Consider the following 20,270-nt stretch of genomic DNA (forward strand, 5'->3'; position numbering starts at 1 on the left):
CTTTGATTTTTAAAGACATTTGTAATGGTGGTGTCAGAGCATATGAATAAATGCTGGTGCTAGTCCTGGTGTCCTGGGGCTACTACTACCCCAGGATGACAGATGGTAGGCTGTCCTTTTGAAGCCTGATGGGACCCAAGGAGCATCCTACAGTCAGCAGCAAACTGTTCAGAAAGACTTGACAGCTTCATTTGCCTGGATGTAAAATGTTTTCTATTTCAGCAGGTGTATGGTGTTAGAGCTTGTCCTGGTTCCATCCAGGACAGGGTTAATTTTTGCAGTAGCCAGGAGAGGCATGACCAGTACTGTGAGGTTATTCCATAGCACCTCACACCATACACAGGGGCTGGGAGGGAAGTTGGGTTCCTTCCTGCTGACAGGTGGTGGGGAGCACTCACCTGTGGAGTCACTCGCCTGTCTTCTGCAGTCTGTTACTAATATTGTTGTTGTTACTGTTTGTTTACTTATCTCGTTGTTTATCTCATCAGCAAATTGTTCTTATCTCAATCTGCAATCTAATTCTCCTCTCCATCCTGCTGCAGAGATGAGGGGAAAGGGGATTGGGGAATGAGCGAATGGCATGTGGTTTGGAGTGTTTCAGGGGGAACACTAAACTAGGGAATTCCATTCCTAAACCATAACTGCATTCCACTAAGCATTTTCAGTAGGTAAAGCTGAAAGGTGACATGTGACATAGGTGTCAGTATTACTCAGTGTAGCTACTTCTTTGCTGTGTAGTGTGGCCATCTTTCAAGTGAAAAAGGCAGAGAAAGAGCAGACTTCAGCTCATGGATGAGCTGAAGTGGATGTGCCAAGAAGTGAAATGTGTCACAAGACAAGTAGAGTTGTGCCTTGAGAGATTTTTAGGTGGTACAGACTTGTATCACTGGTTGCTACTGTCAGTAACTGAGAGGTAATTTGCTTGACTAATATGTTGGAGTTTCTTGCTCTTGTTTACCTCAGGATCTACCATGTTTAAAGAAAATAAACCAATATCTAACTGTCTGTATTTCAGACAGAACTGTGTTTGTAAATCTCTTCTCAAGGCATCCCAAATACACTAAACCACTGTGTCCAGCCTAGTGCACAACAGCTCTCTGCTAAAAGCACCTGCCAGAGGCTGCCCTGTGTCATCCGGTGAGTGGGTGGCCTGGGCTCCTGCCTTTCCTTAGTCTGAGCAGATTCAAAGCACAAAATTATCCCTTTAAATACAAGGTTATAAACCATACTCAGCAAGTTGGAAGGAGCTACCCGTCTGCTGCATGGGAGGGCACCCACTTTTCCAGGAAAATGAGATTCATGGGGATCAGAAGTCAGAAAGAAATATAAAAGGAAGCCTCAATCTGTGACTCTGTGGTTAGGATGCTAATCTAAGAGGCAAAGATCTAATTTCTGACCTCCCTTTTTTCAAAGTCTGCTGCAAAGTTCAGGCTTGTTGCTGAGGAGGTACCTGTGCCAGAAGGAGTTGCCCAGTGTACCATTCCAGAGTGGGCCCTCAGGAATAAGAGCACCGTGAGGAACTTCTAGTGCTGCAGGGTCACAGGGCAGCTGCTGTAACACTGTGTGCCCACAGCAGCACCACTAATGAGCTTGGGAAACCAGCCCAGGGCTCATGGTGAGCTCTATATTCAGCACTTTTACTGCTGGGCTGTGGTAAACTGTTTTTGCTCTTCTGAGGAGTTCAGGGGCAGAGTCAGTAAGAGTCCAGCAACTTATTAAAGCACAAGTTTCCAAATATTTGTGTTTGTTTGCCAGCAGCAGCAACATCTCCTACTTACCCTCGCATGCCTTGCGGCGATGTCTGGGAGGTGTTGGAGCACCATGCTGAGGTGGCTTGTGTACCATGAGTGGTACGTCTGCCATAGCTCAGGAACCTCTGTATTACAGGAAACCAGTCCAGGTTTGGCATCCTGTGACTCAGACTCCCTGGAAAGGAGTTGAATCCTTTGCTGAACCACTGTGACTCACCACACCAGGCTTGAGCCTCAGGAAAGGCTGCTATGGAGACCATGGACAAACTTGGAATAATTATGGAAGCCTGGAAACAGATTTTAGATTGCAAATTATTGTATTCCTCCTTAGCCACAACGTGTGTTCAATTTATGTTGCCATTTATTGCATGTTTAGTTCTCTCTATTTTTAATTTACTCAAATAAAACAAATACAGTGAGATGAAAGAGTTTTGAGTCACTCCAAAACTCCAGACTGATCTACTGATCAGAAGACAGCAGAATTGCCTTTTGGTCATATCCATAAGGCACATAGGCTGACAGTCATAGAATCAGAATCATTCTGGTTGGATAAGACCTCTAAGATCATCAAGTCCAGCCATTAACCCAGCACTGCTAAGTCCACCGTGAAACCATGTCACTAAGTGCCACATCCACACATCTCCTAAGTCCTTCCAAGGACAGCAACCACTTCTCTGAGCAGCCTATTCTGGTGCTTCACAAACCTTTTGGTGAGGATATTTTGGGTATTTTTCTAATACCCAAAAACTCCCCAGGTGCAACTTCATGCTGTTTTCCTTTTTTTCCTCTCATCCTTTCACTTGTGACCTGGGGGGAAAGGTTGACTCTCACTTGGCTACATCCTCCTTTCAGGCAGTTGTAGAGAATGATAAGGTCACCCTTGAGCCTCCTTTTCTCCAGGTTAAACAACCCCAGCTCACTCAGCCACTCCTCACAGGACTTGGTTCCAGACCCTTCACCAGCTTAGTTACCCTTCTCTAAACTCGCTCTTGCATCTCAGTGTCTTTCTTGTAGTGAGTTGTCCAGAACTGAACACAGGATTTGAGTCATGGCCTTACCAGTTCTGAGCACAGGGGAGATGATCCCTGCCCTGGTCCTTCTGGCCACACTATGGCTGATAGAGGCCAGGCTGCCATCAGCCTTCTTGGCAAGCTGGGAGCAGCTGGCTCATGTTCAGCTGCTCTTGACCAGCACCGCCAGGTCCTTTCCATCAGGCGTCTTCCCAGGCACCCTGACCTAAACCTGAAGGGTTACATGGGGTTGCTGTGACCCAGGTGCCAGATTCAGCACTTCACTGTATTGTTATTGGCCTTGGCTCATCAATCCAGCCCATTCAGATCCCTCTGCAGAGCCTTCCTGCCCCTACAGCAGATTGACATTCCTGCCTAACTTGGTGTTGTCTGTGAACTGACTGAGGAAGCACTTGATCCTCTCATGCAAGTTACCAGTGAAGATGTTAAACAGAATAGACTTGGGCAACACCACTCATGACTAGCCACCGGCTGGATATAAATCCATTCACCACCACTCTCTGGACTCAGCCATCCACACACTTTTTTACCCAGCAAACTGTGCACCCACTCACCCAAGCCATGAGCAGCCAGGTTTTCTGGGAGAATGCTGTGGGAAATGGTGTCAAAGCCTTACTAAAGTCTAGGTACACAACATCCACACCTTTCATAAAAGGAGATTGGTCAAGCAGGATCTGCCTTTTTAAGCTCATGCTGATTGGGATGATCCCTTGCTTTTCTTGTACATGTCATGTGATTGCATTCAAGATGATCTGCTCCATGACCTTCCCAGGAAGCAAGGTCAGGCTGATAAGTATGTAGTTCCCCAGATCTCCTTCCAACCCTTCTTGCAGATGTGTGTCACATTTGTTAACTTCCCATCTAGTTATTATGAGTCTCTGCATTTGTGTCACTCTGGCAAAGCCATGCTTTAGCACCAGCCTCAGTCTGAAACTTGACAGGGAATTTCTTTATGTCTCTTCAAATGTCTCTGCTGGAGGCCTCACCTTTGCCATCCTGCATCTATGCCAGAGCTTTGAATTTCTCTGTGGCAGAAAGCTTGCTGCTTGAGGGCAATGAATTAATTTTTAAGTCTTGTGGCTGGGCTTCTAAGTCTTCTGCTGGCTGCAGAAGATGGCAAAGTCTACTATAAAAATTAATTATGCTCTTTGTCACAGTCCTGTAACTAGGTCTAAAACTGTATTTAGTCCCTTTACATGGAGAAGGAAATGATGTAAGGAATTGATTCTGGTGTTCAAAATAAATTGTTTATGGATGTATAGAGACATTATACTTTGAATGAATAGTGAACACAGATCATTTGCTGGTGATATCTGGCCCTCTTCTGGCCTGATCTGGAATAACTGGGAACTGATCTGTTAATTTAACATGCAGTGTAATTTTCCAAGGAAACGTGGCCCCAGGACAGTAGAAATCCAGGCAAACCACCTGAAAATAATAGGCTCTTTATGAGGTGCTTTCCATTCTTGTAATTAGCTAACACAACTAGTAGAATTTTTAGAGATGAGAGCATGGGGAAGCTTGAATTACTAAGGTGCAAACAATCAAAATTCTACAGAAGAAGGTTATGCTATCATTTCCCATCACGGAGGAAGTTTTTATTTTCATATAAATTACTGTATATCCTGTTTATGGAACATGCCAGTGGAACTTCCTTGTACAAGCGAGCTAAAATCACTTAAATTATGTGTTGCCATCTCCCTCTGTTGGCTTCAACAGAGCGGAAGTGTATTGTGACTCTGTATCAACCATTTAATTTCTTAATTTCAATTATTCTTATGAAGTCTTGCAGAAATGGATTTCATCTTGGAGATTACGTATTATAAACCAGGTTGTCCGCAGCTTTCAAAAACCCCCAAGTAACTGAAAATAAGCCAAACAAAAACAACGCAAGACAACTAAAGCACAACCTCAGACTCCCAGCCCCCACATGCTGCAAGCTCAGAACATATTGATGTCTTTTCAAATTCAGCACTAGGTTTTATGTACTTCCTTGACATGTAGCTTTCTTAAATACAGAAATTATGGAGATTCCCACAACATCCACAATGACTCTTTCACAATGATAATTTGCCAATGGATAGTCCATACCAAAATAAAGCTTCAAAAAATGAAGAATTTTCTTATGAAAAACATGATGATGTTGAAACTGAAGTACTACAAGAAGAACCCCTACATGCAAGAAGAAGCCATGTGGAATTTAGGATCTAAATCCCCAAAAATTACAGAGCTGTACTTATTTCTGCAAGAGTGCAAGTGCTCCATTACTAAAAGGGCATCAAAAAAGGGCAGTGTTTGGGTGTTGGAGGGAATAAGTCTATCAAAAAGAACAAGCCCACAGCTTCCTTAAAGAGAAAAAGCAATAACCAAAAGGCTGTTTTGGCCCAAAGGACTTAGATAAGCATGTGACAAAGAAACAATTTCCACTGTTAATAAGAGAAATTTTGAGTTGGTTGGTGGCAAACACTTTCCTAAGGCCTTACCTTAGAAACGAGACATGCATTGATTTTAGCCTTCTCCTCAGAAGATGGGGTTTTTTCAGACACATAATAGATAGCATATTTTGATGGTATAAGACGTGACACTTGATGGAGATAATGATTTTGTTGGAGTGTGTGTATAATAAAAAATTCAAAATCATCCTGAAAACAACTAGAACATCAGTGTTAAGACTGAATCACAATGCAAAATACATATACAGGGAATGTAGTGCTCAGAGGAGAAGTGAATGTGAATATGTTCTTATACCTGTTTGGCTGAGCCACTACCTTTTATATAAAAAAAGAAGCAGAAGGATTTCTGTGTAAAGCAAACTGTGTAAGCTAATGTTTGCCCAACCTGGGTTCTCAAAGCAGGAACATGAGAGCAGTACTAGTGCACAGGTAGTTACAGGATGTATCTCTTGGTAAGGATTTAGAAGCTGAAGAAATGGGTCAGTTAGGAGCAGGGTGATGCTGAGCACAAAATTGGGCTATCCACAAGACAGCCTCCTTTCCAAGGATGGGGGTGACTCTAGGAGACCGAAGAGATTTTTCTGACATCTGCCTGACTGAGTGGTACTGATACCTCAAGGTCTCTGTCTTCTGTGCTGGGCCTGAGATCCACTCAACAGTTACAGTCAGGTTAGTTGAAAAAAGCATTGAAAAAGCTAAAAAGTTTTGTTAAAAGTTGTTAAAAGTTTTTCACCTGGGGAAGATGATCTGAGGAAAGCCTCAGTTCTTTGCTCATGCAGATGAGGTGCAGAGTGCTGTTAAGGAGCAGAGTAAGGAAAGTAAATCTCAGGTGAATCTCTGGTTCTGAGTGACTAAGAATGGCCAGTCCATCACTGTTACTATTGAATAAAGTTGTTATTCAAATGAGTTGTAGAAAACATATTAACTTCTGAAGGAAGACTATGGGCCTTAAAAACACACACATTTCTTGCCACAGTCTCAGTAGTGTAGCAGTCCGTGTATCAGACCCTGCTCCACCACTCTGTTGGGCAGTTGACAGCTGCAGCAGACACAATCCAGAGAAAAAGGCACAGCAGCCCTCTGGCCCATTTGTAAGTCCAAATCCATTTCATATTAATGGGTCTCAAGTAGGGAGCTGGATTAGAGTTTTTTTACAGTAGGTTTGGGTTAGATCCAGAGCATCAAAGACCTATTTAGCAGACCAAATCTGCACGAAATGGACGTGATTCATTGTCTATGCATGTTGAAAAAGTCAGGAGGGAAATTTTCCCTTTCAACAATTTAACTCAAAAGCTTATTGTAACATAATTAGTCATCTGGAAAAAAGGAGATGTAATTACATAAGATAATTTTATGGTTCTCTGACAGATACCCAAAGCCTACATGTGAATCTGTATCTGCCTAAGGAGGAGAAGCAAGTTCTGCTCATCCTGAAACTTGAACCTTGGAGTGTTGATTAGTTTTTAAGAAGCATGCAAGATAAAAAGCAAGACAATTAAAACATACTGTCCTTTAATGTAATCTTTAATAAATAAACCACTTTTTCTGTGAATTTTTCCAGGTACCTGCTAGTGAAAACTATTGTGATCTATTGTGACATATTGTAGTGATTTGTTCCTTCAGGGTGGGTGGCATGCACTTTGGGGGTTTAATTTTCTATATTTTCAATATAGCTAACAATGCTGCAATGATATCTAAGTACAGCACGGTGCTTGGGCAGAACTGTGTAGCTGTCACTTTAATTCACTTTGAGAAAATAAGAAAGATTTCCTGTATTCCAAACAAGTCTATGTTTACATCATCCCTCGTAACAAAATAGCACGAATTGTTTCAAGTGAGTAATCAAATGCCTTCCTCTAAAAAGAGCAGGAGATTGTTTGGCTTCATTCGAACGGCGGCAAAGTTTGTACCCGGAGCAGAGAGAGGCCGTGGAGCTGCCACGCGGTGTCAGTGTGAGGCAGAGAAAGAGCCCGGTCTCGTCTACCAGAAATTATATGCTTCATAGTTGCCTCATCAATGAAGCCACTTTTATCTGAGTGAATTCATGAAATAAAATGACAGACCAGCTTTTGTCCATTCCTTGTTTTGAGAAAGCAGACAGACAAAATACAGGTTCCAGGGTTTCTTTATTTTCTGTCTAAAGGACAGGATGTTTTTGTGCAATCCTACTAGCCCACAACTTGTCCTGGTGTGGATGTACAGAGCAAAAAATATTTTGAAGACTGGTTAAATGAAGTCTAATAAATAATCTCAGAGAGATTTTAGGCATAACTCTAAACTCTTTGGAAGAAGATCCTGCTGCCTCTCACAATCAGAAGTAACCATACAGCACAAAGAGATTTTATCAGCCTTTTGCTTGTTTTTCTCTGTGTTGAGAGGCCCATTGTATTTGTCTGTGTGTGGTTGTTAACAAATATACATATTGTTTCTAATAAATTGTTTTATGATAAGGTCTGTGGAGAATGCCAGGCAGAAGCCAAAGAAAACATTACATAAATAGCCTCTAATTTGCTTTTCAACTGTATAAAATTAAAGCACTCATAAGGACAGAAGAGTTTTGCTTCATTTCTGTGTGTAGAAAGTCCACTATTTCTTCACACAAAACCCAGGCTTTTACCCAGATAATCCTTGCACTATTAAGGCTGGCTGTACTTACAAGATTTGCCATGGTTATTATATTCTTGCAGAAGTCAGAAATGCCAGAGCTAAAAATCCCATTGCATACAGTTATCCAAGGGGTAACACAAGCATACTCACATCTGTAGAGCAGAATATTGCATAAGGTGACACATTTATAATATAAGTACATCTTCATGAGAATAGATGATAACAGGCAGCTACAATGGAGATGTCTGCATGCGTAAGTGCTTGTGTGTGTGTAGGGTTAAACCTCACAGAATATCCTTACTCAAGATGTTTTCCATGTGGACTAGCTCTAAGTCAGGCACCTTCTTGTGAAGTGGGATGGCATTGCCAATTCTTCTCTAACAGCATTTCCTGGTGTCTGTAATCAAATGACTGTAAAATAAAATGGCACTTTCTAGAGTGCTCCTTAGTACTCCTGTGGATCATAAGGATAAGAAGCTAAGCTGTAGCACAGCAAGAAAAACCAAATGTTGCTTTCCCTTGAAAATACTGATCCCAGGTCACTGCTCACAGGCATTAGCCACGCTGGGATCCATTCAAGATCACTGGCTGGGGCATATTCTTATCTGTGCAGTTCTTTCCAAGGTGGCTACTCAGTGGCTACAGAGGTGTGGCTGAAAGAATCAATGGAAGGAAAGAAATACTTAATTTCTCTGTCATCATATGAAAATCCTTTGAGTCACAGGTGAAGAAAAACCTCAGCTGAGCAGATTCCCCCAGATGGGTAACTACAGCTAAGAGGCTGATGGGGAAGCCCATCGAGAGACACTTGTGGCAGTTCCCAAGGTAAGATGAGCTGGCTTTTTTCATTAACTCCTAGCACATTAGATTTCAGAATCTTGATTAACTTACTGATCTTGGAATTTCTAACCTCACAACAAGCTTAGAATCAGAACAGCATGTATAAATGGAAAAGGCCAAATATGATTTCTTACTTATTTCTGTTGCTCTGTTAATTTAAAAAAAGCATACTTAACACCATATCACAGTGTATTAAGATTATATCAAGTACCTTCCAGCATGTTATATTGTCTAAAGTTTGAATCATATTTCAGATTTAATTTGAATCCTTGTCCTTCTCTTTCATGTACCAGATTCACTGGTTTATCACTTCCCTAGTAGGTTGATACCAGGTTGTAATTTTAGCTGTTTGCAGAACACTATTTCGTGCAGTTTGTGCTCCTGGAAGTGCTTATTGCCCAGCAAATGCCACAGGAGCCAGCCTGTGTCCTCCCAGGAGAGCTCCAAGGCACACAGTCCCATGCAGTTCCGGTAAAATTGTACAGACTTAGGATTTTGGGTCACAGGTGGTGCAAACCAGTCTGACTGCAGTTATGTTGGTTAGCTAGGCTGACCTGAGTCCTGAAAACTGCCTGAAAAGCTGGTTCTTAGCATTCAGCTCAGGAGCAGGAAAACATATTTTGTAGCTGCTGAAAGCTGCTAAATACCTGCTTTTAATAGGTCTAATTTAAACCAACAAACATTTATTTGGATTGCACATTTCTTTCAGTGGCTCAATTAATGGGGCTGAGTAATGAATGGAGGCACCACTGGATTGTATTAGCACTGCAGTACTGTGTTAGCAGCCTTTTGGTCCTGCTCAGGAGGCTGTAAAATGCTTTGTTCCTCACAACATAAACACCATTATACTCCTACCAGGGTTGAATTTACTTACCATTAAGCAAATGTACACAGTCCTGCAATTGGCACTGCCCCAGTAACAGACAGGAGCTGAGGAATGCTGCCACAATATGCAGCCAGATGTTTCAGGGTGGGACATTTCAGAATGTTCACTACTCTGGGGATGTGGGCTTGGACTAGAATAGAGAAGAGCTGAAAAAGCCAGGGCAAGCACTAAGGACTGTAAACAGCTCTTCTCTGATGCAGCAGCAATGCTGAATCGTGCAGTGGAGATGGGACCTTAGTCATGCTTCTAAACTCTGTTCAAACACTAAATGTGTTGAAGGCTTTAGTACAGTTTGGGAACAGGTTCCTTGAAGAAATTCCTGGTATTTCCTGGTTCCAGGCTGGCTGAAAAACACTGTGAGAATGTAGTGGCTTTTGGTATGTCCATTTATGGACATGAATCAAAGGAACTGCAGGGAGGAAAAAAAAGTGGAAAATGAGAGGAAAAATAAGTTAACTGAACTACTTCCTCTCTCAGATTCTTCTTGGGTTTTGGGCAAAGCCTTACAGTGGTATTTCATCCCAACTTCTCCTTGCTAACTACTTCCATATGTAGGCATAGTATAACATCAGTTAAAGCCACTTTTAAGCACTGTTTTTAAAGAACTTGGGTTTTTGGTGGTAGAATAAAACGTTAGAATAGTTGAATTATTATATATTCAGGTAAAAATATTACTGATCCTTCTTATATTTAATGCCCTTTACCGTATAATGATATGAAAGGTTTCTTCAAGTGCGAGGTCTGAAAAACTATGCTACATGAGAAAAATACAAATGATCTAGTAAAAAATATGCTATTTCTAGTGGTGTCCAAAAGTCAGTTTTCTCAGCTGAGTCCCTGTCTTTGTGAGACAAACAACTGGATACTGCTCAAAGACTTATTTGTTCCTGTGTGGTTGCAGATCATTAAAAGTGGCTCATTCTTGAAGACTTTTTTAACTAGCGTCTTTTGGATGTGTCTTAGCTCTGAGGAATCTGACAAATTTCCATCTGGAGAGTAGAGCCTATTTCATATGAAAGGGCTATAATCCCTGTCTGTTGTTCACATCTGTATTGTGTTAGAAAGCTAAGCTGCAAATCCATGCAAAAGTGTTATGGTACAAAAATCTGAAATACGATGGTTTAGAACTATTTCAAAGTATTTGATACTCTAGTCTCCAGCCACCCTGAATTTCTGTTTAACATTTAATTGAGTATCTTTTATCAAATTAGTATTGACTTTACAGTGATTTTTTTACCAACTGTATTATTAATATAGCTGGAGATTCATTTAAAGGAGGTAGTAATTAGAATGAATATGCTTTCATATATGAATAAAAAATTTTAAAAGTACGGTAGCAAACTTGCTCAATAGGATTTTCTGAGGCTGCAAACAACCAAAAGCAGATTTTCAAAACAAGGTATTTTGAAAGGAACATGAACAAGTGTTCTCTCCCATGTAAGTGACTTTGGACTTTTGAACTCAGGTTTTTATTCTTCCATCTATGCATCTTAGGCACAAAGAATGAAATCAGGAAACTTCTTTACGGTTGAAAGGCCCACATTGTAGCCATCATTTAAGATGCCATAAATTCCACACAAAGGCTCCTTTTTCCTGGGATACCTTTGAAAGAAAGCCTTACAAGCAGTATGATGCCTACCTATACCTCTAGGAGAGCTTACAACAAAATATTTATATTACTTTACCTTCAGAGATAAAACCTTCAGAGGTCTAACATCTGTGAAATGGTGTAAAACGTATGCTTCTGTGAGAAGACTACACACATTGCTGGAAAAAGTAGTGCAAATCTCATAATGCATACCTGAGATTTATGGTCCCTGATATGTTCAGGGGAGAGCAACAATGCTTAACAGATTTGCATATGTAGCATACTCCCTTATTTTAATTCACAGTGGCAACAGCAAACCACTATCAAAATATTCTGACAGGCCTCTTCTGTGCTCTGCTGGCTTGTGAAGCAGTGCAATAATGTGTCAGACGGCCGGCAGGGCAGTTTTGTCATCACCCAATCTGGGGAAGGACAGGGAGTGGTCCTGGGCTGCTTTGGGGGAACCCCATTGCAGGTGTCTTTCAGACAGCCCTTCCTCAACCAGAGCCCTGCTGCTGCTCTCTGACCCTCCAGCCTTGTTTGCCAGGCACACCTGGACGACAGTGCCAGAGGAGGCCACAGTGTTGTGCAGATTAGGTGTTGGAGATACAGCCCACACTGCAGAGAGCTGGGAGCAGAACATGAGTGAATCTTGTGGTCCTGAGGCTCATGGGAATGATGGTATTAGGAAATGTCATTCATTACAATATCTGATACTAACTGATGAAAGACTGCAGAGCAGAGCTGTTCATCAACACACTTTAGCAGTACCATAAGCTTACAGGAATTTCTCACAGGAATTAATTCCAACCTGCCAGGTACATTGCGCTTCTTTCTGTTCTGCTAATCCTGAGAGCTTCCATAGCGATGGTTATGAATGAAGCCCATGTACATCCTGCCCTTTCTGGAACTAGAAATGAGAGTTTTCTTGTTATTTGGGGGTGGAGCCACAGTAGTGGTCAGGCAACCAGTCCTCAGTGTTGTACAAGTGTTTGAAGCGTTTCCAGGGTGAGCTGAATGGCTGCACAATATTCATAATCTGAAAAAAAAACATTGAGAAAAAATGCTGGAGAGTCTCAGGGAGCATAAGAGCCAGAGGCTACCCAAAAGTATTTTGTACAGGACATAGAAAGCCACTTCCTCATGCCAGGAGAATTCCTTTTATTTTTCAGAGGTAGGGAAAATGCTTCTATGGCCTTGAGCAAAGCCTGGTGAAGCCATTGGCAAGACTCCCATTGACTTCCCATTAGTTTAGGGCTCTGTTGTTCATCATTAGTCAAAGCTGGTGTTACACTGATTTGCTGCTAATGCTAGCTGAAATCAATGGGATTGGAAGGTGCTCAGGAAGGATGGACATTTTTGTAAGCTAACACTCTTTCAGCACCAGGAAATTCCAGATTGAACTTGTTTGCCTGAAAAGGATTCTTGTTGGAGAGCATGTTTTTTTCTGAAAACAAGAACTAATGCTTCTAGTGCAAAGGTTAATTTTGAATTCAAAGAATCTCCTTGTCTTAATAAAGGGACAAAAAAGTCTGTTATTGATGTAGGTCCCAGCACAGGACTGAAGCTTTTCTTTTAGCTTCAGGGGGATGAGGGAGTTGACTCTCAACTGTCCTCACAAATAGTTCTTGTTTATCTAAGAAGAATGTTTGGACCATTATCAAAAGGTGTAGCTCTTACAATACTTCTCATCTGTGGCCCTGCAGGAGTTTGAACCCATGGACACTCAGCACAGAACTGTCACACGTAATGCTTTGGCCTTGTCAGCACGCAGGAATATAACCTGTGTAACTGCCACCAGAGTCCAGTGCTCTATCATACCACACTTAGGTGTTAATTCAAGTAAAGCTACATCTAAATTAGCCCTACACTGCATGAAGGTTAAACCAGAAGTTTTTTAGAGGTCGCTTCCAGCCTGTTGTATTCTGTGATTTTTATGATACAACATGAGCTATTCCCTGAGAATTGCACCAAATTTAGACTTCTGCATTTGAGTCTAGAGTCAAGAACCACTTCAATGCTTTTAGTAATTAAAAATATTTTCCTTGCCCTTAGCTGAAAACAAATCTTAACCAGTGGAACACCTCAACGAAATTAAGCATGTTGTGTGGTGTATTACAGCAGCAGTTGAATACCATGGTGACCAGCTGACTCCTTTCAAACTTCATGTGATGCATGAGGAGACCTGCTGCACTTTGTAATGCCATACTGGGCTTGGCAAAGCAAGCCTGGCCCTTCCCTCCACTCTAAATGCAGAGGAGTAACAAACTACAGTTGGTTCACTAGTAACAGAATAAGTAAATCTTTAGCTTATTCCTAAGTGTATGTGATTCTGAAGAACCCACCACACACTATTTGATTTTCATCTAGTGCAAAGGCAACACCTTTAGAAACATGAAAAGGAATAGTGGAGACTAAAGGAAAATGAAATACCAAGGAATTTATATAAAAAATATAAATACTTTATTTTCAACTAAAAAGGTGCAAACATGTAACTTTTGGTCACACTTCTCAACAAATAAACTGTCCAAAAAGAGCCATAGTCAAAGAAAGAAACAAATGCTCCAGTGGAAAGACTGACGAGCTACAGAACAGCCATTTCTCTTAAAGCCACTTGTCTTATAAAGTAGTAAGTAAACATATTTTGCCAATGAATGCTTTGTAACATTACAGGCACCTTCACTTCATCTCGACTTCAACTCACCATTTGGCCCTATCTGAACAATTTCCACTAGAGTATCTATTTCATGCTTTGAATGCATTGTCAAACAAGCTTTAAATCTTACCTATCTTGTTCCAAAAAAGAAGGCTATCATTGAACTTTCAAAGCATTAAACAAAAGCACAAAACTTTAAATTAATTTAGATAACTGTACAAATATATATACACACAGTATTTACAATATTCATAAAAAGTAGCTTGTGACAGGTAAATTAACTGCCACAAGCTGTCCAGTCTAATTGACATGATTCTGATTCTTTTTGGCCAAGCCATCTGAATCAGAGTGTCAGAGCTGAAACATTACTGTCCTGACTAACAGAACACCTTCTACTTAGCACTTTGCTGGGTGCTTGCATTCCAGCTGTTGCTGTCTCTAAGCCAGCACCAGCAAACATGCTAATGGTCTCTTCTCAATTGCACTACTAGATGAAGCACGTTGTACCACATTAAGGGAACATTTGCTTGAATCTGCTTTTCCTGCCTGTTTCCCTTAACCCCATCACACCACCTCAGGAACATGTTCTGAAGCTGTGTCTTGCTGTGGTCCCACTGTCCATTTTGTTCTTCTTCAAATCACCGTTTGTGGTCAGTAGAAAAATTGCCTTAAGTCACATGGAGCAGTTTGTTGAAATTAAAAAAAAAACTGATTTAAATACCTTGTGCTATTGAATCATGTTTACAAAATGAGATGCAAATCAGTTCAAGTTGAGAATGCATTTAGCGTCTCCTTCTGGCTTTATGCCATGTCTCCATACATCTTTCTGTAGTACAGAGACTCAAAGATGTCATTGTCTCCAGGGCAGTTGTAGTGGCACGCGCAGGTCTTGATGAACATCATTTTCCTTTTCATGATCTCCCCATCAGGGCACTTGAACTCCACAGGGAGGGTGGCTGTTCTGTGGGGTGTGCAGCAGCGCCCGTCAGTGCAAACACCACAGAACTTAGCTCTGTAGGTCTTCACGCTGGTGCAGCCAGACAGCTCAAACTTGACAGGCTTGGAGATTTTGGGGGTGCGAATGCACTTTTTGCCTTTCTGTCAGGATAGAAATGAATACAAGATGTTTAGAAGGTAGGCTTTCACAAAGCACACTAAGCTTGCAAGTTAGTGGTGAGCAAGTGGTATTAATTATTACTGTGTTATTATTAGGCAAGATTGTCTTATACAGTGCCATAACACAGCGTGAGAGAAAATGAACGACATTTAACTGTAAATAGTGATCACCACTAGGGCAAAACTCAAATTTCCAAGTAAACCACTTGAAACTGACTACCTGTCAGCTCCGCACTTTTGGTCACTGTCCTTTTGTTAGTGAATGGAAGCAACCTAGTGCAGCATACATAAAGACAGTAATATTTACCTTGATGTTCTCCTCCAGGTCTGCTTCACAAGGTCGGACCATGCAGAGTCTGCTCTGTTTCTCCAGTCTGCAGAAGGCATTATCATTGGTGACCCTGGTAGAGATACCCATGCCACAGGTCTTAGAGCAAGCACTCCATTCCGTGGTCTGTACCAGGCAGTTGGCACGCATCATTGTTGGGTCTGGACCATAAGTGTCCTCCAGTCTGTAAGCTGCAGGAGACAGAAAACCAAAATTAGACCACTGCCTGACCTCAGCCCTCTAAATCCTCCTTCCTTTTCCCTGAGAAATTCAGGCAGCTAAAATCCGTGCGGTGATTCCACTAACTGCAGTCCTCCAGCCTCTGCCCTGTGTCCACCTAGTCCACTGCCTTCAGCCTCCATCATGCAGGGTGTCCCCTCCCCCGGCTGCCATCCGCAGAGAGCCCCCACTCACCGGCAAGCGCGGGTCCCACGGCAGTCTGCTCCTTGGCCTCATCGCAGACCCACTCCTCGCAGCACTTCCCAGGGAGCTTCACCCGGCGCGGGTAGGGGCAGTCAGGGCTGGGCAGGCGGACGTCCATGCTGCAGAGGGGCACGCAGCCCACGGCGCCGTCCAGGCAGGTGCACTGGTACTTGCAGCTGCTCTGGAAGGACTCTCCGCTCCGGTACACCATGCCGCTGAACACGCACGGGGCGCCGTCCCGAGCTGCGAGGGGCAGGAGGCAGAGCGTGAGTCGCGGAGGTTCCCACTTTCCTCGCTCCCTGCCCGGCAGGACCCCGTTCCCGATCCCGCGGCAGCCCCGGCCCCCACTCACCGGTGCAGACGCCGATTCTGCGGTTGGCGGGGGAGCCGAAATCGCAGAATAGCCCCTTGTGGTGGTCGCAGGGGTCGCGCTCGGTGCAGAGCTCGCCCAGCTGCTTGGCGCACACGCGGCAGCAGCCGCAGCCGTCGAGCACCAGGGAGACGCCGGCGGGGCAGGTGGGACTGGCTCCGCACTGGCACTGCCCGCTGCACTCCTGGCCCTGAGCCTCCTGAAAACGCCGGGGGAGACAGAGAGAGAGAGAAAGGGGGAGCGTCAGAGCCGCCGCCGGGACCGGCCGGACGGGGCAGGCGCGGCGGCGCGGCGGGCGGCAGCACTTACCGGGCTGAGCAGGGCGAGCAGCAGCGCTAGGGCGAACGGGGCGAGGGTGCTGGGGACCATCCTGCAGCGGTCAGCGGCCTGTGGGTGACGAGGCGGCGGCGACGGCGTCGGGCTGCCGGGCGGCGAGGGGAGCCGAGGTAAACCGAGAGCTTCCCGCAGGGCGGACCTCCTCGGCGGCGCGGACGGGGCTGCGGCGGGCCGTGGGCGCTGTGCGGGAGGGTGCCTGCAGCCGGCTGTTGCTGAGCTCCGCTCTCCTCCGCTCCGTCCGAGTGCGGCGGGAGAGTGGCTGTGTGACTGCCGAGTGCCGGGACGGACGCCCCTTTATAGGCGGCGGCGGCGCGGCCTCGCCAATGGGCTGAATGGGGCCGCGGACAAACAGCGACATTCCGCGCATTCCTGCGCGCCGCGCCGCGCCGCCCGCCCCGCCCCGCGCCGCCGCCGCCGCCCCGGAGCGGCCCTGACCCCTGACTCCCGCATTCCTCCGGCTGCGCCCCCCAGCGCACGCTCTCACCCCCCCATCACGGTTTTTTATTTTTCGTCCTGATGTGCTTTAAATGTGAGTCCCCGTCGCTGCCAGCGCTCCCGGCCGCCCCCCCGCCCCCGGCAGCGCGTTATTTCGAGGCGGGCGGAGGGTCCGGCGGGAAGGGGCGGCGGGGCGGTTGCCAGGGGCGTTCGGGGGAATCCGCTGTTGCCCTTCCCTTGTGCTCCCCGCTCGTCCCTCGTCCCTCCCCTGGGCACAGGGGACGCGGGGCGGGTGGATCGGGGGTGGCGCGGGGTACCCGGTGTCCGGCGGCGAACGGTCCGGGCGCTTTGGTACCACCGATAGAAGGTATAATTACGCTACCGGGTATAAATTGACTCTGTGTACCACTGAATCATACTGAATATTTGTAATGTGTTCCTTCCCTAATAGATGCTCTCTATGAATAGAGAGAGTGCCTATTTACTCTGAAATACTTGGCACAGTGAGTGGAGTCTGAAGCATGGAAGAAGTGGCTATTATTTTCCCACTGCCTGTGTGCAGCTGTCATTTCTGAGCAACACGTTCCTCGTTCCTCGCACATCCCTGCTTCCAACCTTCCTGATGGTCCGCCCCAGGATTACAACAAGAAGAGAATGGCATGCCACCTCATTCAGCCAAAACCTTAACACTATGGTTTGTATTTGACTGAACCCAGGACGTAAGCATTGTGGCTTGTATTAAGTCATTGCAGATAACTGCTATGATCACTGTTGTTTTTTTTTTTCCTTTCTTTTTTTAACCGGGAGGATGGCTCTTCCCCCGCCTCCTGTGTATGATTTGAATATTCAGTGATGTCATGTTGTTTGACCTCCGCTTTAACGCAAGGAATGCCAATGTTTTGGCTTTTGACCTGTGGAAGTATGTTAGTGCTTAGTAAGAGAGACCGGCTTAATGCATCGCAATAAGCAATCTAAAATCTGGTAGTATCTTAAGAGATACCTCATCTTTTGTATGCAGGCTTTCACCCACTGCCATTCTTCCTTGCTCCCCACTTCTTTCCATCCCTCCATATGTAGGCATACTTCCATGCTATGATGCTGTGATAATAAAACAAGATTCATGAGGGGAAAAGAAAGTCTTCCATGTAATGCCCCAGTAGGACCATTGTGCTGTAAAACTGCTACTTATATTCTGCCAGCATTGTACTGCATCTGGTAAAGGCATTTGGATGTCATTTCTTCTACTTGAAGTTCTCCATTAAAAGAAATTAGATTGTCTTTGAAAGAAAAAATGAACCCCAGAGGAACAGTTATGGTAAATAATATATGTTCCCAAAACCATGAGGTCTCCTAAAATCTGTATTTGCTTGAAGGACTCCAGTGGCCTCAGTGCTGGATAAATAGTATGTGTACCAAACTATGTATGACATGCATACCAAAATGCAAATGTAACCAGGTAAACAGAATGCCTTTTTTAAATGCCTAAATATGGTAGAACATCAGAGAGAGAGAGAGAGAGAGGCTCTAGACATGTTTTATAACTTTCCATGTAAGAGGTTTTTTCAGAGATACAATTTTATTAAACAGAACCTAAGAATCTCACTGACAGAAAAAGTATGTTTAAAAGTAACAAACTCCCAGAAAGCCAGGAAATCCAAAATTAAAGGATAAATCTGTCCTAAGTCCTCCCACTGCAGGCCAAGTACAGCAAGCCTCATACACTTGCTGCCCTGAGAAAAATGGCTTGAATAGTAACTTGAATTCAGAACTAATTCTGGTCTTGCACCACTGTGGATCAGGCATTAGCCCACTAAATTACAAGTTGTATCAGCACATGAAGGTCGGTGAGAATCAGAGTCCCCAGGGGTGCCTTTTGGTCATCTTGGTTTCCGTGTTAGATGTGTCTAACAGTGGGTACCTCATTGGTGCGTGTGTATGTACACACAGGGGCAAAGGGAACTTGGAAGCAAAGGCAGTTCTTGCAGACTCCAGTCTATCCTTAGCTTATCCTTTCTGATGGCAACCACAGAATCCTCAAGGTTGGAAGAGACCTTGAAGATCATTTAGTCCAGCCAGCAATGTCACCCCACCATAATCACCCCTAAACAGTATCCCCGGATGCCACATCCAGGTGCCTCTTGAGTATGCCACAGGTTGGACAAGTACATCCTGGAACTGATGCATAAAATGGTTAAAATGCACTAATTTTGACTTCCATGCAGGTGTTTATACAGCACATGCTTTTAAGATAGTATATTTTTTCTGCTGAAACTAGGAATTCACTACACCGGCCTTGCAGACTTGTTTACACAGCTATATACGGTATGTGTGTGTCTACATCAGCTTCAGTTGGTGAAGTCTTGTAAAATGTACAGGTGTGGATTGCTACATTCCTCTCTTGTGTTTTTCCTTCTCTTTTTTTTTTCCTGCTTCCCCCCAAAAAGTCACTTGATCAGGTATCAGACATAGTGAAAACCTGGCAAGACTACAGGAAAGTGGCTAGACTTGGAGTGTTTGTGTACTTAAAGAAAGAATCTTGCACATTTTCAACTTTCAGTCACAGATATTTTTTTATAAGAGCAATTGGAGGTCTGAGCCAGCCCTCAAAGCGGAAATCAAAAGCTCCCAGAGAAACATACCCGAGGAATGTGAATCTGATCCAACAACCATACGCAATGCACATACAGTACTGTCAGTCTTATAGGAAGTCTTGCCATATATGGACATCTGGACCCTGAGCTGTTTATCATCACGATAGGCTTGTAGCTGGCTTCAGACATTTCTGGCTTGCCTTAGGTTTAGTGTGCCAATTAGTTCCTTTCCCAAAATGCTCACCAGGATATTTCTTTAAAATTGTAATAAATACATCTTAAAATTCGGAGAGGTCTGGTTAAAGTTACGTTAGTAGGCTTTTGCTTAAAATGCAGATTCCAAGAAAGACTTACTCTGCTAGCTCAGAAATAGACACAGAGTAAAAACAAAGAGATTTATTCCATCATGAATGTGGTTGCCTGGTATTTCTCTTTCTTAGAAGTCATCTGGTAGCTTATTCTATGTATCTGTAGGCGTAGAAAGGGCTCTGAAGTAGATCACTTGCTGAACTTTTACTCATCCTTTCCTGGGCAGATGTGTGATCTCATCAAGCAACAAAGGCAAAGAAAAGACCACATTTCCCAAGATCTGTCAAGCAACTTATCTGTGTTGTGCAATTTGTACTGCTCGGTTAGAGTGGTACAAAGCCTTTCACCTTGTAGTTACCACAGTTCACATTAGCTAATCTTACTAATGAGAGCCATTAGCTCTTCTCCAAAGTGAACCAGAATTAGAAGGCAGGGAAGGGCAGTGGATGGCATAGGCTATGGACATGTTTGCTGCTGAAATGGTGGCTCTAGTCCAAATTCCTCAAACTACTGGTTCAGGTTCTCTGCTAGCATCAGTTGGGTAGTTCAC

General features: G+C 43.9%; 1 protein-coding gene across 1 annotated transcript; it reads right to left on the reverse strand.

Annotated features, from left to right (window-relative positions):
- Positions 1-13,597: 13,597 nt before the first annotated feature.
- Positions 13,598-16,714, reverse strand: CCN2 (cellular communication network factor 2). Its single transcript, XM_064708089.1, has 5 exons — positions 16,359-16,714; positions 16,032-16,248; positions 15,671-15,922; positions 15,236-15,447; positions 13,598-14,910 (listed from the first exon to the last, which is right to left on the reverse strand). Exons 1-5 carry the CDS (start codon positions 16,416-16,418, stop codon positions 14,614-14,616), a joined length of 1,038 nt encoding a protein of 345 aa, XP_064564159.1. The 5' UTR covers positions 16,419-16,714; the 3' UTR covers positions 13,598-14,613.
- Between the last annotated feature and the right edge of the window lie 3,556 nt (positions 16,715-20,270).

Source organism: Zonotrichia leucophrys, chromosome 3 (genome assembly GCF_028769735.1).
Source record: "Zonotrichia leucophrys gambelii isolate GWCS_2022_RI chromosome 3, RI_Zleu_2.0, whole genome shotgun sequence".
Taxonomy (NCBI): domain Eukaryota; kingdom Metazoa; phylum Chordata; class Aves; order Passeriformes; family Passerellidae; genus Zonotrichia; species Zonotrichia leucophrys.

Excerpts from the sequence above, each read along its gene's own strand:
- CCN2 (XM_064708089.1), bottom strand. The coding sequence starts at position 16,418 with ATGGTCCCCAGCACCCTCGCCCCGTTCGCCCTAGCGCTGCTGCTCGCC. Across the intron at positions 16,249-16,358 it reads TGCTCGCCCTGCTCAGCCCG|GAGGCTCAGGGCCAGGAGTG; the intron begins GTAAGTGCTGCC and ends CGGCGTTTTCAG. Across the intron at positions 15,923-16,031 it reads CAGAATCGGCGTCTGCACCG|CTCGGGACGGCGCCCCGTGC; the intron begins GTGAGTGGGGGC and ends TGCCCCTCGCAG.